This window comes from Aspergillus vadensis (assembly GCF_003184925.1).
Source record: "Aspergillus vadensis CBS 113365 unplaced genomic scaffold BO88scaffold_40, whole genome shotgun sequence".
NCBI classification, from domain to species: Eukaryota; Fungi; Ascomycota; class Eurotiomycetes; order Eurotiales; family Aspergillaceae; genus Aspergillus; species Aspergillus vadensis.
In genome coordinates, this window is record NW_020292078.1 from 3720 (window position 1) to 18955 (window position 15236).

General features: G+C 34.4%; 3 protein-coding genes across 3 annotated transcripts; 2 read left to right on the plus strand and 1 right to left on the minus strand.

Annotated features, from left to right (window-relative positions):
• Positions 1 to 7262: 7262 nt before the first annotated feature.
• On the plus strand, positions 7263 to 10187 carry BO88DRAFT_430383 (solute carrier family 25 member 42; the record flags this gene model as incomplete). The annotated part of the gene is made up of 8 exons (XM_025709245.1): positions 7263 to 7295; positions 7356 to 7676; positions 7801 to 8079; positions 8133 to 8269; positions 8338 to 8543; positions 9513 to 9617; positions 9689 to 10056; positions 10110 to 10187. 8 exons carry the CDS (start codon positions 7263 to 7265, stop codon positions 10185 to 10187), a joined length of 1527 nt encoding a protein of 508 aa, XP_025557251.1.
• Positions 10188 to 10271: 84 nt separating this feature from the next.
• BO88DRAFT_477283 (glutamate-5-semialdehyde dehydrogenase) lies at positions 10272 to 11899 on the minus strand (the record flags this gene model as incomplete). The annotated part of the gene is made up of 2 exons (XM_025711967.1): positions 10272 to 11551; positions 11599 to 11899. The coding sequence occupies 2 exons, from the start codon at positions 11897 to 11899 to the stop codon at positions 10431 to 10433; spliced, it is 1422 nt and encodes a 473-aa protein (XP_025557252.1). The 3' UTR covers positions 10272 to 10430.
• A 672-nt stretch (positions 11900 to 12571) lies between these two features.
• On the plus strand, positions 12572 to 14862 carry BO88DRAFT_399004 (putative COP9 subunit 3). Its single transcript, XM_025705344.1, has 5 exons — positions 12572 to 12930; positions 13041 to 13277; positions 13336 to 13788; positions 13850 to 14002; positions 14060 to 14862. The coding sequence occupies exons 1-5, from the start codon at positions 12778 to 12780 to the stop codon at positions 14549 to 14551; spliced, it is 1488 nt and encodes a 495-aa protein (XP_025557253.1). The 5' UTR covers positions 12572 to 12777; the 3' UTR covers positions 14552 to 14862.
• Positions 14863 to 15236: the final 374 nt, after the last annotated feature.

The window sequence follows — 15236 nt, forward strand, 5'->3', positions numbered from 1 at the left end:
TAATAAAGATAACTAATTTATCACTAATTCTTTATTTAGCTAAGCAAGATCTGGCTTTTCTATATATAAAATAAGAATTAATTATACTAATTACTTAGAATTATTTTTACTAAGTGATATACTTAGATAATTAAAAAATATTAAAAATACTTCCGAAGCCTGCTTAAAAATCTAATTAATATTTATTACTTTTAAATCACTGCTTATTTAAAGATTATAAATAATAAACTTATTAATATCAAGATTAAAAAGACTGCTAGCTGGTAAAAAATAAAATTAAGAAAAATTATACTCAATTTTCTAATTGATTCTATTATTTTAATAAGAATTTTCCCTTCTGCTTGCACCCCGCTGGATATATAAATTAAAAAAGATTATCAAAAATGAATAAAAAGGAGAATAAAAGATATCTTTATATAAATATTATTTATAAAAATTACTGCCGGAGTTTATTTTTTATGACATTATTTTATATAATTATTATATTAAATTAAATAATTAATTGAATAAAGTATTATTATATAATTCTATACAAAGAAAATAAGCTTTAATATATATTTATATAATATTAAAAGAGCTGATACAGACCGTTGTCTATATAAAATTGTAGAAAAAATAGTCTATATATTAATTATATATAAAAGATATAACATACAGAAAAAAATTTAGAAATATAATATTAAAAATAATATACAAAACCTGATTATACTTGTTAAATTTATATTTTATTATTATTAAAATATGTATAATAAAAAGTATTTTTTATATTTTATATAAATAAATTAATATATTTTAATAACTTTTTCTCTTTTATAAAAATACTTATTATCAAATTAAAATTCATAAGACAGCTACTCCCGGATTAGATTTTTAATAATATTAATTTTTAATAATTTTAATAAATAAAAATATATATATTTAATAAAAGTATTAGTGTGAGAGCCAATCAAATAATCCTATTCGGTGCGTCTAAACTAGAATATCGAACATGAGAGGGGAAAGGAAAGGAGTGTGGGGGAACGTGTGCGAACAATAAAGGTAAGCGAGCGAGGCGAAGCAAACAGAACAAACAAACAAGATCACGTGCAACCAGCAAAGTAGGTGAAAACTACGTCACGTTCCTCGGTCACGTCGCTCGCGATCACATTAGAACTTATTTTCTAGAATTTATTTTTTATATCCAGATAGTACAAGCTCCCACCATTCTAAAAAAAAAACTACTGAAAAGAAGAAATTGAAAATAAAGAAATTAAATAATTGATTTATATAGATAATAGCTAGTATAATATTTATAAAATAAATTAAGATAAAAATAAGATAATAAATAACAAAACAAGCAAGACAGACAGATAATTATTTAAGAAGAATATTTAAATATATATATATAAATACCAAGTATAATAAACACTATAAAAACAGAGTAACAAGTAATAAAAAACTAATAAATAAATAAATAAATTGATAAAAGATTTAACAAAAATATTTGATATAAGATTTAAAACACAAGAGCGCGGGAAATATAATATAAAATAATAATTTTTAATTAATCAGCAGCACAGCATTAAATTAATAAGATAATTTTAAATGAACTATTAAATAGAGCTATAAGAGATATACAGAAGAAATAATAAAGTTAATAAGATATTTAAAGCTTATAAGTATATATATTAAATAATTTAAAGATACTGAAATAGCTACAGCCACTGTTGCTTATATAACTTATTCATATAAAAGGAAATAAGATGACTACTACTATATTTAAAGAAATCGGGTAGGATTATATAATCTAGCTAGGACCTCCAGCATGGCCCGCAAGGTGCTGAAATGGAGTAAGGAATATAATAAAACAACAAACAAACAATAACAAATCCTAGATATTTGTTTTGAGTAATATAAAATTTATATTTATAAATTATTATCTAAAATTTTATTTTTTTATAAATAGTCTAAGACTTTCTTAATATAAATTTTATACTCGGCCTTGTTATCACTGTAAATAAAAAGATTATTAATATATATTATAATAAAAAAACCAAATACTTTATAAATATTTTATTTATTAATTATTAACAGATTACTAGCCTGTTCAAGAATCTAAATAAAATATTTTATATTTAAATATATTATAATAAAAATAGAATATTATCAGATTTTCAAAATAGAGATATATTTAAATTTGATAATAAATTGATTTAATATCCAGCTTAATAAAAATCCAGATCTTACTGATATAATATATTATTTTATTAATTAAAGAAACAGATATTAGTCTTTTTATATAATAAAATTAAATTTCTAATAATTTATATAGAAATATAACTTTCCTTTAAATTTAATAAATATTAAAATTAAAAAGATAAAGAAGACTAAGATTAATTTAATAAAATTTTTATATAAATTTAAAATAATATGTTCTTTTATAATTTTTAATTCTTCAAGAATTATCTTATTGAAAATATAAAATATATTTCAAATAATTTATTTTTTTTTTAGTTTAATCCAGAAGTCTATCTTCTATGAGAAAAATAATTTTTTAAATAATAGAATATTTTAGTAATATAAATAAATACTATATTTATTTAATATAAATATAGTTTTTATTATTATTTTTTAATTTTTTTTAGTTCCGGGAGCTTCTCATGTATCTATAATTTATAATTTATATAATTTAAGATATATTTAATATTTTAACAATATTATAGATAAAAAATCTTATTTTAATATTTCTTATTTACTTGGAGATCAGGATCTGTTATATTAATTTTAATTTCTTTTATAAAAATATTTATAATATATTTATTATTATATTTTCTTTTATTTTTAAAAGATCAAGTTATATAATAACTTGATTAATATAATTGAAAGGACTCTTTGCTTGTAGAATTATATTTATTTAAAAATAATATTATAATTTTTAAAATTAAAAATTAAAAATAGCTTATTATAAAAAAAATCAGCTATTTATAATAAAATTTAAATAAATTATATGAATAAACTTAATTTATTCTTTTTTATCAAATTTTAAAATATGGATAGGGATATTTAATAAAATTATATTTAAATTTAAAATGTTTAAATAATTAAATTTCTAATTGAATATTTATATAATTATAAGTATTTATTCTAGAGTTAAGAAGTATTTCAAATTTTATAATTATATTAAAATAAAAAATCAAAGTTTCAATAAAAAATTAGATTCAGAATTATTTAGAAAAATAAATATATTAAATACCTGATAATTAATACTAGACTTATTTAAAATAAAGATTTTTTTTTAAATATTAAAATTTCCTAAGAAATTCTTTATTATACTATATATATATGTATAAATAAAATTAGTCTAAAAGTCTTGAGCTGTTCAGAATATTTATTTATTATTCAATAATTAGTTTTTCTATAATTAAAGTATTTTTTAATATATTATTATTATTATTTAATATTCTATACTTTATCTATAGACTAGATTATAAGAGTTATAGTATTATTCTAAAATTTAGATATAGAAGATTTAGCTGCAGGAATTTCTAGGAAATTATTGTCTAAATTTAATTATTAAATAATAAATTTTTTTATTTTAAATTTTATTATTTTTTAGCTGGTTAGATATCTGGATATAATACTTTATAAATTTATAAGAATTATATATAATCTATTTATTTCTAATATAACTAGTTTTATTAATTTATTCAATAATTAATAAAATAGCTTTTCTTACTATTTTAATATAAAAATTTATATTTTGATTATAAGATATATAAATTAAAATCCAAGAAATATAGAATTTATTAAAGCTTTCTATAAAATTAAAATTTTTTCTTATAATAAATCATTGAATTAAATTTTTATAAATCTTTCTAAGGAAGCCTAATATAGATATAATATTTTATAAAATATTATATTTATAAGTTTCAATATAAAATATAATATATATCAGAATATTATCTTTATAACAGCTGTGAATATATATCTGCCAGAATACTAGAATATTAAAATAATTATTATTAATTTTTAATTTTTAATATATCTAATTTTTTTATTTTTAGTAGCGGGGGGTTTTGCTATTATTTAATATAAGAAATCTAAAAATTTAACATTTTACTTAATAATAATAAATTTTAATAAAATAAGTCAAATTTTATATTCTTATTTTTTTAATAATCTATTAAGTGAGTAATTTGTGTCTGATAATCAAATGATTATAAAATATTTTTCAACTTTTTTTATGTTTTTTCCTTAATTAGCTTGGTAAAAGATTTCTGTAATTTTACTAAATTTTTAAGATTTCTAATTTTTCTATTTGGTTTAATGGTTTTTATCTTGGGGGTCTGGTACCTGGTATTAAAACAATTTAAAAATTAAGATTATTTTAAATTCTAGATATTTTATCTAGATTTCTTATTACAGGGAACTTTGAAATTTAAAAAAAAAATATATTTTTTAATATTTTAAAATTATTTATATTTTAGTTAATCTTTTCTTAATATATCTTTTAAAATAATACTGAAATGCTTAAGAAAAGATAATAATTAATAAATTTTCTAAGAAAAGATTTTTCTTAGAAAGAACTATATACTAGTTTTATTATAGAAAAATAAAGATTTATTAGTTATATAAAAATTTAAAAGCTATAATAATTAATTATATCCAAATAAAGCCTGTATATTTACAAGAATTAGTAAATCTAAAGAAAAAAAGAATATTATTTATTTTTAGAAATCAAACTGCTTTGTATTTCTTTAAGAATTAACTTTTATTTGATAAGTTTTTATCTTTTTCCTGTTAATCTTCTATTATTTTCTTATTAATTTTTTAATTTCTTTTTTCTATTCTTCAGCTGGTTGTTATTTTTATTTTTAATAAGTCTTATATCTTGATTATCTTCTCGGGGGTTACTGTCAGTAATTCTATAGATCTAGAAGGTCACGTGACTTGTGCACGACAGTCATATGATAAGGCATGGAATGACCGAGGTCTCACACCTACTGGGAATCCTGAGTCCTGAGTCCTGATTCATATCCTAAAACAGATTAATTAATAATATATATTATATGATTTTAAAATAAACTTCATAAGAAGCCTGAGGCTTTATAATAAATTCTAGGACTCTGTATATAATAGAATAATATTCTATATAATTTATAGAAAGATTTTATAAACAAGAACTCACTGAAGATTATTGATAAAAAAATATAAAAGAATTATAAAAAAAGGTAATTATATAAGACACAATAATCATATATTATAAAGAAACTTATAGTAATATATTATAAAAGATAATATAAAAGATTTTATAAAAATACTATAAGACAGAAAAAAAATAATATTTTTTATAAAATTTTCCCTGCAAAGATTTATAAATAGAGATTTTAATGATATCTAGTCTACTGTGAATAATATTATACATTACTAATTATTATAAAATAAATTTATAATAGAAAAACTATTATAATTATTATTAGTACTTACGGCTTTAGATACCAAGGTCTTACAGAAAAAAATAATTATAAAAATTTAAAACTTTATGATTCTTATAATATGTTTAACAAAATATCTATACTAATAATGGTTCTATTATAAAACTTAGTTAATATTTAGTATGTGATCTACAGGCTACCTGTAGATATCTTATTATTCGCGGATAGAGATAGGATAATTAGTAATAATATTTGAAAGAAATTAATCCTATGTTTCATATTCATAAATAAGATATATTTTTTTATATTATCTCAGTATATTTATTCTTATACTTAGCTGGATTTCTAGGAACTTATGAAAATTTTCTTTCAAAGTTATTAAGAGTATAATCTAGATGAATTATTACAATATATATTATTATTTTCAAAGTTATTGTTTTTAAAGTTAATTCTTAATAAGTTAGTTTTAATTGATAAATAAATAATCATAATGATTATAATATTTACTGTCTTGTAAAGAATAAATATAAATATCAAAATATTTAAAAGTTATAATAAAATTTTTAGAATAAATTAAATTTTTATGATTTTTTTATTGTAGTAATTTCTTATCTTAATTTTATCATAATTTATCTAAGTAAAAAATAATTTATAATATTATCTAGAAAAACTAGTACTTCTTTAAATTCTGTTATAATTATTTCTATATTAGTCTTATAAATCAATGAATTGAAGGACTTAGAATACTTATTATCAAAATAATTTCTAAATTTTTATATAAATATAATCAAATAAATTATTTTATAGGATTTGAGTAATAAGACTATAAGAATAAACATAATAAAATAATAGAAAAAGTATGTCTTAGTTATAAATATAAGTATAAAGATTAATTTTTTTAAAAATATTATTATTAATTATCTTATAAATTAAATAACCACTATAATACATTATCCTGATGATCATGATCCTGGTAGCTAGATTATTCTATTACATGTATTGAACCCTCTATTAGATTCTAAAGTAGCCTTTATATTAGATTTTATATTATGCTCATATCAACATACTAGTAAAAATCTCCTTTATATAGAAAGATTAGGTGGTGATATCGAGTTTAGAATAGTATCTTTCTAATAGGCAGGAGACGGGTGTCCCCGATGTGAATCCTCGATTTCCGCTGCGGTTTCTCTTCCCGGGACTGACCCTCTTTACTCCACAACAACACAGCAGTGACCAGCAGTGATTTGTTTGGCAATCCAGCCTGCTAGTGCCGGACGACTTTGGCTTCGTACTATTCCAGACCATATTGTCTTGCATTCTTATTCTCATTCCACCTATACCTTCTGAACTATAACTATTTGTGGGTGATTCATTAAAGGCTTGCTATCGCTGTAATAAAGCCTTTTGCATCTCTATTGCACGTATGCAATAGCACCTTCACCAGCTTTTCTCTCGTATGCGTCTTGGGCCCGTCCTATTCTTAGGACAACGGCAGGGGGCACTGGGTCCCAACAAACCACCAGAGACCATTATCCCAAGGCCAATAGACAACATACCGAATGAATGATCCGCAAGCACTCCATTTCCATCGTCTCTCTATAGGTACTAGTGTTTCGACCCCTCAAGCTGCGTCCATTGGCTGTTCTTTAGATTCAATGTTGCTCATAACAACCCCTGGATAGGCCTGTCCAGTACGTCTGTCACATACTGGCTTACTGAACGTCGTGTTCCCCGCATCCTGCTACTACCGGATTGATTCACCTCGGTCTCTTATCAAGGACCATCAGCTTGGGCCGTTACCGGTCAGGTCGATGTATCCCATCGAACGGGCAAAGTGCAGACTTCAAAATGCCTCAACCACCCATGTCCAACATTATACAGGTATGGCTACAGGAGTTATCATGTACATCTTCAAGCTCACGACTGTTGTCGCCTTAAAAGGATCAATTCACGGAGAAAGCGCCCAGTTTCATCAATAAAGCCAGGTCCAGAATTGCCGAACCCGTTGTTGCTGCTTTCATAGCCGGAGGAGTAGCGGGTGCGGTGTCGAGGACACTTGTATCACCACTCGAACGTCTCAAAATCCTCCTCCAGATTCAGAGTGTCGGCAGAGAAGAATACAAATTATCTATATGGAAAGCGCTCGTCAAAATCGGAAAGGAGGAGGGATGGAGAGGCTTCATGCGCGGAAATGGCACGAACTGTATTCGCATCATTCCTTATTCGGCGGTTCAATTCGGCAGCTATAATTTCTACAAGAAGGTGAGTTGAAAATGAATACGTACCGGCTTTGAGATTGTACGCCTCGATTGTACAATGCGTTTGAATTGCGAATATAAGCCATAGGGGACGACCGGGTTGGAGGTTTGATTAACGTAGACTCTAGTTCGCGGAATCTTCGCCAAATGCCGAATTATCAGCCATGCAGCGGCTTCTGTGTGGTGCCGCTGCCGGCATCACATCCGTGACGATAACTTACCCTCTTGATATTGTCAGAACTCGACTCTCTATCCAGTCAGCGTCATTTGAAGCTCTCAGTCACCGAGGGGTTGGCGAGCAGTTACCGGGCATGTTTACGACAATGGTCTTGATATATAGAAACGAAGGCGGTATTGTAGGTCTTTACCGTGGCATTGTGCCTACCGTTGCTGGTGTCGCCCCCTATGTCAGTAAGCCCGGAACGCTCACACTATACCACCTGTAACTAAGTGCATTTAGGTTGGCCTCAACTTCATGACGTATGAATCGGTCCGCAAGTATTTGACCCCTGAAGGTGATGCGACACCAGGACCCCTGCGTAAACTACTTGCCGGTGCAGTTTCTGGTGCAGTAGCACAAACAAGCACATACCCATTGTAAGCCCCACCAGGAAACATCGATTGCTCCTCGTTATGATTAGCTAATATGGAGGCTACGGCTTCAGCGATGTTCTCCGACGGCGCTTTCAGATTAATACAATGTCTGGGATGGGATATCAATATGCATCAATTACGGACGCCGTAAGGGCCATTGTGGCGCAAGAGGGCTTGCGTGGCCTGTTCAAAGGAATCGTGCCAAATCTTCTCAAGGTGGCTCCCAGTATGGCTAGTAGTTGGCTCAGCTTCGAGTTAACCCGGGACTTTTTAGTGGGTTTGGAGAAATGATAGATATAACATCAGTAAATATGGCCACGGCACCCCAATGAATACAAATTACACCTGGTAGATAAAACATGTTCCAACTTTTCTTTTTGATTATAAAAAGGATTTCTTTGTTAGGTGACAGTACGTATCATATACCCTCTTTGACCTTGCCGCTATTCAATGTGCAAATTTCCCATTGTCGGGCGATGGCTATGTTCGGCAGAGTGCCCCTCCATAATTACGCATGTGGAGATAACTAAAATATATTACATAGATATAAAAACCTTTGTAGAGCATTGTTTGATGTAAGGAATTTGTTTTTGTATAGAATATAATAGTTGACACGGTAGGTCAAGTGAGATGGAGTGGGTTATGCTAGACTATGCGGGGTAAAAGTGGGAAAGATGCAACATATTTATGGATCATAGCCTACGGAGTACACTATAGAATTTGTTAGAGGAAGGGCACACGCCTACAGATAAGAAAGATATGTGGTCCAGAGGGGAACCGGAGGGATCGCTCCTTAATGAATCAACAGTATGTGAGGTCAACGTCCAATGATAAATGATAGCAGGATAAATGGAGCTCCCCACTAAAACTATAATTTATTTAGCACACAGTGCTAGGATAGTCAGGATTTAAACTGGAGTAACTAGTACAATGAATGGTTCATGCCTTGAATATTGGGCATCAAATGATCTTGGCTACCGTATTGGGACTAGTGTAGGGCTCAACCCGCACACACCGTGCATCTGAAAATCGTAGATTGAAAACCTCACCAGCTTCACCTTGACTACGGGTGCGATAGCCAGCCAACTTTCAGGTGTCCCATCAATAACAGCAGCCATGGGTACGTTCAATTGACGTGGTGATATATTCATTCGCCGAAGATTTTCGCGGGTTGCGACTTATCTTTTGGCTCAACACCATGGACAGTTCCTATTCTCACTTGGCGAATACTGATTTTGGGATACAGGTATCGACTTGGACCGCCACCATGTGCGCGGCACCCATCGCAAGGCGCCCAAGAGCGAGAACGTTTACCTGCAAGTCTTGGTGAAGCTTTACCGCTTCCTCGCCCGTATGTCTCCGCCTTCTATGTGCAACCGATTTTCAGCCATGGGAAACTGATAGGTGGTGGAAATTTTGCAGGTCGTACGGAATCCAACTTCAACAAGGTCGTCTTGCGCCGCCTTTTCATGTCCAGGATCAACCGCCCCCCCGTTTCGCTCTCGCGCATTGTTTCCAATGTGACCGACTCCCACAAGGGCAAGACCATCGTTGTGATCGGCACCATCACTGACGACAACCGTCTTCTTACTGTCCCGAAGCTGTCCATTGCAGCCCTTCGTTTCACTGCTACTGCTAGGGCCAGGATTGAGAAGGCCGGTGGTGAGACCTTGACTCTGGACCAGCTTGCTCTGCGTGCCCCTACTGGAGCGAACACTCTCCTCCTCCGCGGACCCAAGAATGCTCGGGAGGCAGTGAAGCACTTCGGTTTCGGCCCCCACAGCCACAAGGCATGTTAAATACCCTACGCACAAATATGGTTTGCATAACTAACCTTGAACAGAAACCCTACGTCCGCAGCAAGGGACGTAAGTTTGAGAGAGCCCGTGGACGCAGAAGGTCTCGCGGTTTCAAGGTGTAAGGAACGCTGGTTAAATATTTTCCGTTTCTTGTGTCTGGTAGCGGTTCATCGTGCTGGTGATGACGACTTGTGGAATCATGCATACCTAGGAGTCTTCTTTACCGGCCGTTGCTCCAACGTTTATTAGAATGCCCGATGCCAGACCGAATATTATGAGGGTTCCAGGCGAGCTTAACTGGATGAAAATGAAAATGGAGTTAAATCATTGAATACCTATAAATTTCTCTACTACTGTTCTATATATTACAATGGTAGAGCTTCATGTTTCCACTTTTTACCCCCAACGCCATCGAAGTAGTCTCCTGCTCTATGCCCATCACCCCGAATCAGGTACTTGTAAATCGTGAGACCATCTAGTCCCACGGGACCTCTGGAATGGATCTTATTGGTGCTGATCCCGACCTCTGTGCCAAAGCCATACCTCATACCGTCTGCGAATCTTGTTGAAGCATTCCAGAAAACACCGGCACTGTCGATGCTGCTCATGAAGTAATCCGCAGTGGCCTTTGACTTGGTCAAGATTATGTCGGTATGCTTTGAGGAATGGGTATTGATGTGGTCGATCGCTGCATCAACACCTGAACCGGGAGCAGATGCAGGTATCGTCTTGATAGCAAGGATCAGATCCAGAAACTCTGTATTATAGTCGGACTCGACGGCATCCACGATAGAACTCATTTGCGCAGAGTCTAAAGTATCCGCCAGCGCACTTTTCGAGGGTTCGTCACACTTCAAAGTAACACCCTTCGCCACGAGGGCCTTGGCAACAGTAGGTAGTATGGTCCTCAAAACAGCTTCATTCACCAGCAGGGTCTCGAGAGAATTGCAAGCGGCCGGATAATCCGTCTTGGAATCGACGAGCACTTTAACGGAAACTTCCAGGTCCGCGTCATGATGTACGTAAGCGGAGCAAAGGCCGTCTGCGTGGCCTAATACTGGAATTTTGGTGTTGTCTTTGACGAAGCGAACAAGGTCGTTCGACCCGCGAGGGATGACTAAATCAATCAAAGTATCTTGGGCCAGCAAGGAAGAAACCACGTCTCTGGTCTGTACGAGCTGGACGGAGGACTTGGGAACGCGGGTGCTCGATATGGCTTGGGAGATCACCGTCGATATTGCGACGAAAGATTCAGTTGATTCTTTCCCGCCTGTTACTATGGTCAGCAATGCATGAAAATCTAAAGCGGGTATGTGACTGAAACCTTTTAGGATAGCTGCATTGCCAGACTTGATAGATAAGGCAGCAATATTTGCGATCACCTCAGGGCGAGCTTCGAAAATTATCAACAACACCCCAATGGGACAGCTCACCCTCTCCAATGTAAGTCCATCATCGAGCAGTGTCCTCAGAGTCACGTTTCCAACTTCGACAGGTCAGAACGCGCACACTAAAACAATCGAGTATTCTTACTTGGATCGGTCAAGTCCCGCACACTGAGGATTCCTTGCAACATATCATCGTATTTTCCCGGCCTTGATAAGTCAAGCCTCTTCAAGACGCTAGAATTCAAATCGCCGTCCTCCGCGGCACGGCTTGCCAATGCGACATCCTTTGCGTTGGCGGCTAGGATGGCATCCTTGTTAGCCAAAAGACCCTCATACAGCGCCGTTAATGCTTCATTGCGCTCAGCGTTTGATAGGACCGCTAGCCGCCTAGCAGCTACGGATGCAGTGCTTGCGATACTGCCGGCAGAAGACTGTGTAAGCGACATTTGCTAAATTTCACTAAGGAGAATGTAAGACATTGGGTAAGAACACGGGAAGTGAGGGGTCACGGATTAAAGTTGGTAATATTACCTAAGCAATCAGTAGACTTTCAGTACTAGTATGTACCCCGTGCACCGAGAAGTATCCGTTTCGGCCTCTTCGGCTGGTTAATGTTTTGCCCATACGATGACCTCGGTGAATGCTCCTTTCAACAGTTTATTGTTTGACATGACGCTCAGTAGCTTACTACTGTCAGTATAATGTCGGCCCCGATGCCTACAACAACTGTTCTGTTGTGCTGCTGTAACAACTAGTATAAACTACAGCATATCAAGGTTGGATATTACACTGATATCAAACTCTTTCCCTTGATCCTTGAGTACTACTAGTATTCCTAGTCTCTACATATTTGAATATGGCTGGGGAAATGACACACTTAGTGCCTCACGAACCATGAGTGTGGCCCTTGGTGTTAAAAAGATCGGTCATATTGGTAAGTGAAGTGAAGCAGTAGTGAGTATTCCACGTATATACTACTAGTCCTGTATTACTATCTTACCCTTGATTTGTACTGAGGCAAGGTGGTCGCGAGTAAGCTAGTCTGCTCTAGTTAGCTGTTGTAGCTAAGGTGCATGCACCGTGTATGAGGTAATAAGTGGGTGGTACTGTCAACTACTACTACCACCACCACCACCACCACCACCACCACCACTACTACTACTACTACTACTACTACTACTACTACTACTACTACTACTACTACTACTACTACTACTACTACTACTACTACTTCCCCCTTCAACAACCCGCCGCGCTCATCTTTCGTCCTTTATCTGTACTCAACTGGCCACTACTCAGCTACAGGTCGTACAACCCACAGAAGATGGCAGAGATTCTCGCACATCTCACTTCGGCCTCGTCTGAACTTCGTGCAATAAACAATACGCGCGATGAAAGATATGACACACAAATCCGTGACCTGGTTGCATACATCAAGAATTGCGATAAGGATCTTGACACTCAATATCTCCTAGATGTAAGCACGGCCAGAATTTTTGCGGGTGAGGGTGGAAGAGCATGGCTTGTGGATTCTTATGCAAGATGGTATATAAGGCATGCTTACGTATATGACCATTTACCTCGCAGAACCTCGATCCGTCACAGCACACGTTATCCTACCTCTTGATTCTCAATCTTCACGTCGACAATCTACAAAAACGAACAAAGGAAAATGTGCCGGACGAGATCAAGCCAGGGAATGATTTATGGGCTGGAGTGGCCTATTTTCTTCAACATTTTGATCCAATCCAGGTCCGGTATGCTGGCTATGAGTGGCGCCGACTTGTTGAACTCCTGGCACAAGCTGCTGAAGTTACTGCGAAGGTAGGCACCCTCCAAGCCAACATGAATCGTTTATTGCTTTATAGCTGACCTCCAATAGCCGTTCCTAGCGGTCCAAGTGATGAAGGAGGCATTGCTTCGACTAAACTCACCTGGTGTCCTTACATCATCACATGTTACGTTCCTCAGACTTACCCTCCTTTCCAAGTCTTATCATCATGCTTTACCGGTTATGGAAAGATGGGTTTTCCAATTTCCCACCAGTTCAGTCCAAGCCTACCGCAAGCATATCAGTCGTCCGTTGTGTTCCGAAGACACTTTCGGCGATACGTTCATCTCCGATGCATCTGGCTTCTCTGCAAAGCTGACATACAGAGATCATATGAGATTTTTTCTGTATGGCGCAATGATATACCTGGCCTTAAAGGAATGGGATAAGGCGTTACATTGGCTAAGCATCGTCATATCGTCTCCTGTCAATGACTCTGTCAGCAAAATAATGATCGAAGGCTATAAGAAGTGGATATTAGCTAGCCTGCTGGCGCACGGAAAGGTAGCCAACTTGCAACGAAGCACCCGAATTATGCTTTGACTGACATACGCTACTGTTATAGTTGATCTCATCGCCTAGAGTGATCTCTGCACACGTTTTGAAAGTATACCAAACGTTAACAAAACCCTACGCATCCTTGGTCGACGCTTTTGAGAGGGGCGACTTTCCAAAGTTGAGAGCTGAGATCGACATTGGTCGGTCAGTTTGGCGTGCTGTATGTTAACAGATGGGAGTACAATTGTCACGTATCGGTTAGACTGACTTTTTCTAGGACAATAATGAGGGCCTAGTCTCTCAGCTGTTCCACGCTTACAATTCGTTTCTTGTTATCAAGCTAGGCAGGACTTTCTCGGCCCTCACTGCAGCGGATGTGGCACAACGCACGTTTGCACCATTGGCATTTTCTGCAAATATCGAAGAATTCGTGGCGTTGCTCGTAATGTCTGGCAACCTCAGCGCTACGCTACTGCATCTGCATGGTCAAGCAGATGCAACAATGCTTCGGTTTTTTGCGCGCCATGAATCGTACCTCAATAGTGAAATACTGATGCGAACACGTTTGGTCGAAGAGGCTCGGGTACTAGGACTAATAACGAAAGATGCTAACCAATGTAGCAGTGAGTTGCAGCTGGGAAACGAAAGTCTTCAAATCTTATCTAGAAATCAGAGGTGGCCTGATGCTTCAAGGGTCAGTGGCGATGCTGTTGGAGAACTAAATGGTGGTCTGGAAATTGATGAAGACATCATGGGAGATGGTACCTGAAGTACGAGGAAACATCGGTGAACGTCATGCCGAACTTACCCATGTCCAATAGTGGAACTAGAAACAGGGCTAAGGTAATATGTACCCCAAGCCGACTCTTCCTAACAGTCCTGCACTTGTAAGGCCCGCCTATCACGGCGCGCTCGATACATCAATTGATGATTTCCCCTCTTGTTCAAATCACTGCCTCCTAGGGAATATGCCGGCATTATCATCAACAGCTAACATATGAGCTGCGATGTCTACCATATAGCTCTCTTACCACAGAGTATACTTATTAGATATAATTATAGTCATAGTACGGAGCACGCATCAATGGTCCTAGCTCAAGAGATTTAGGAATCCGTGTGAACAATGAATAATCTATGCCCGTAGCTCACGTGCTCGACGCTTATGTCTCAGGTCAAATAAGTTGGACATCACGCGCTGGCATTTAACCCTTCTCTTAAATGTCTTGGTTAAGTGTGAAGCACATAAAAATACCATTCATTACATGTAGGTAGGTCGAACTTTGATCAGCAAGCAACACTATGTCCAAATTTGCTATGCAGCCCCTCCGGACCTCCTACAAAGCATTTGCGACATCATGAAATGGCACACGTCTTCATCAGACCAATAGCTGAGATGGCTAGCAATACTAGCAATCATTGATATATCGAAGGCCCCTCTGTGAAAGATCAGCGTT

Bases quoted from the DNA above. Each gene is read 5' to 3' on its own strand.
- BO88DRAFT_399004 (XM_025705344.1), top strand. From the start codon at position 12,778: ATGGCAGAGATTCTCGCACATCTCACTTCGGCCTCGTCTGAACTTCGT. The intron at 13,278-13,335 runs GTAGGCACCCTC...GACCTCCAATAG, and splicing joins CTGCTGAAGTTACTGCGAAG to CCGTTCCTAGCGGTCCAAGT. The intron at 14,003-14,059 runs GTATGTTAACAG...GACTTTTTCTAG, and splicing joins GTCGGTCAGTTTGGCGTGCT to GACAATAATGAGGGCCTAGT.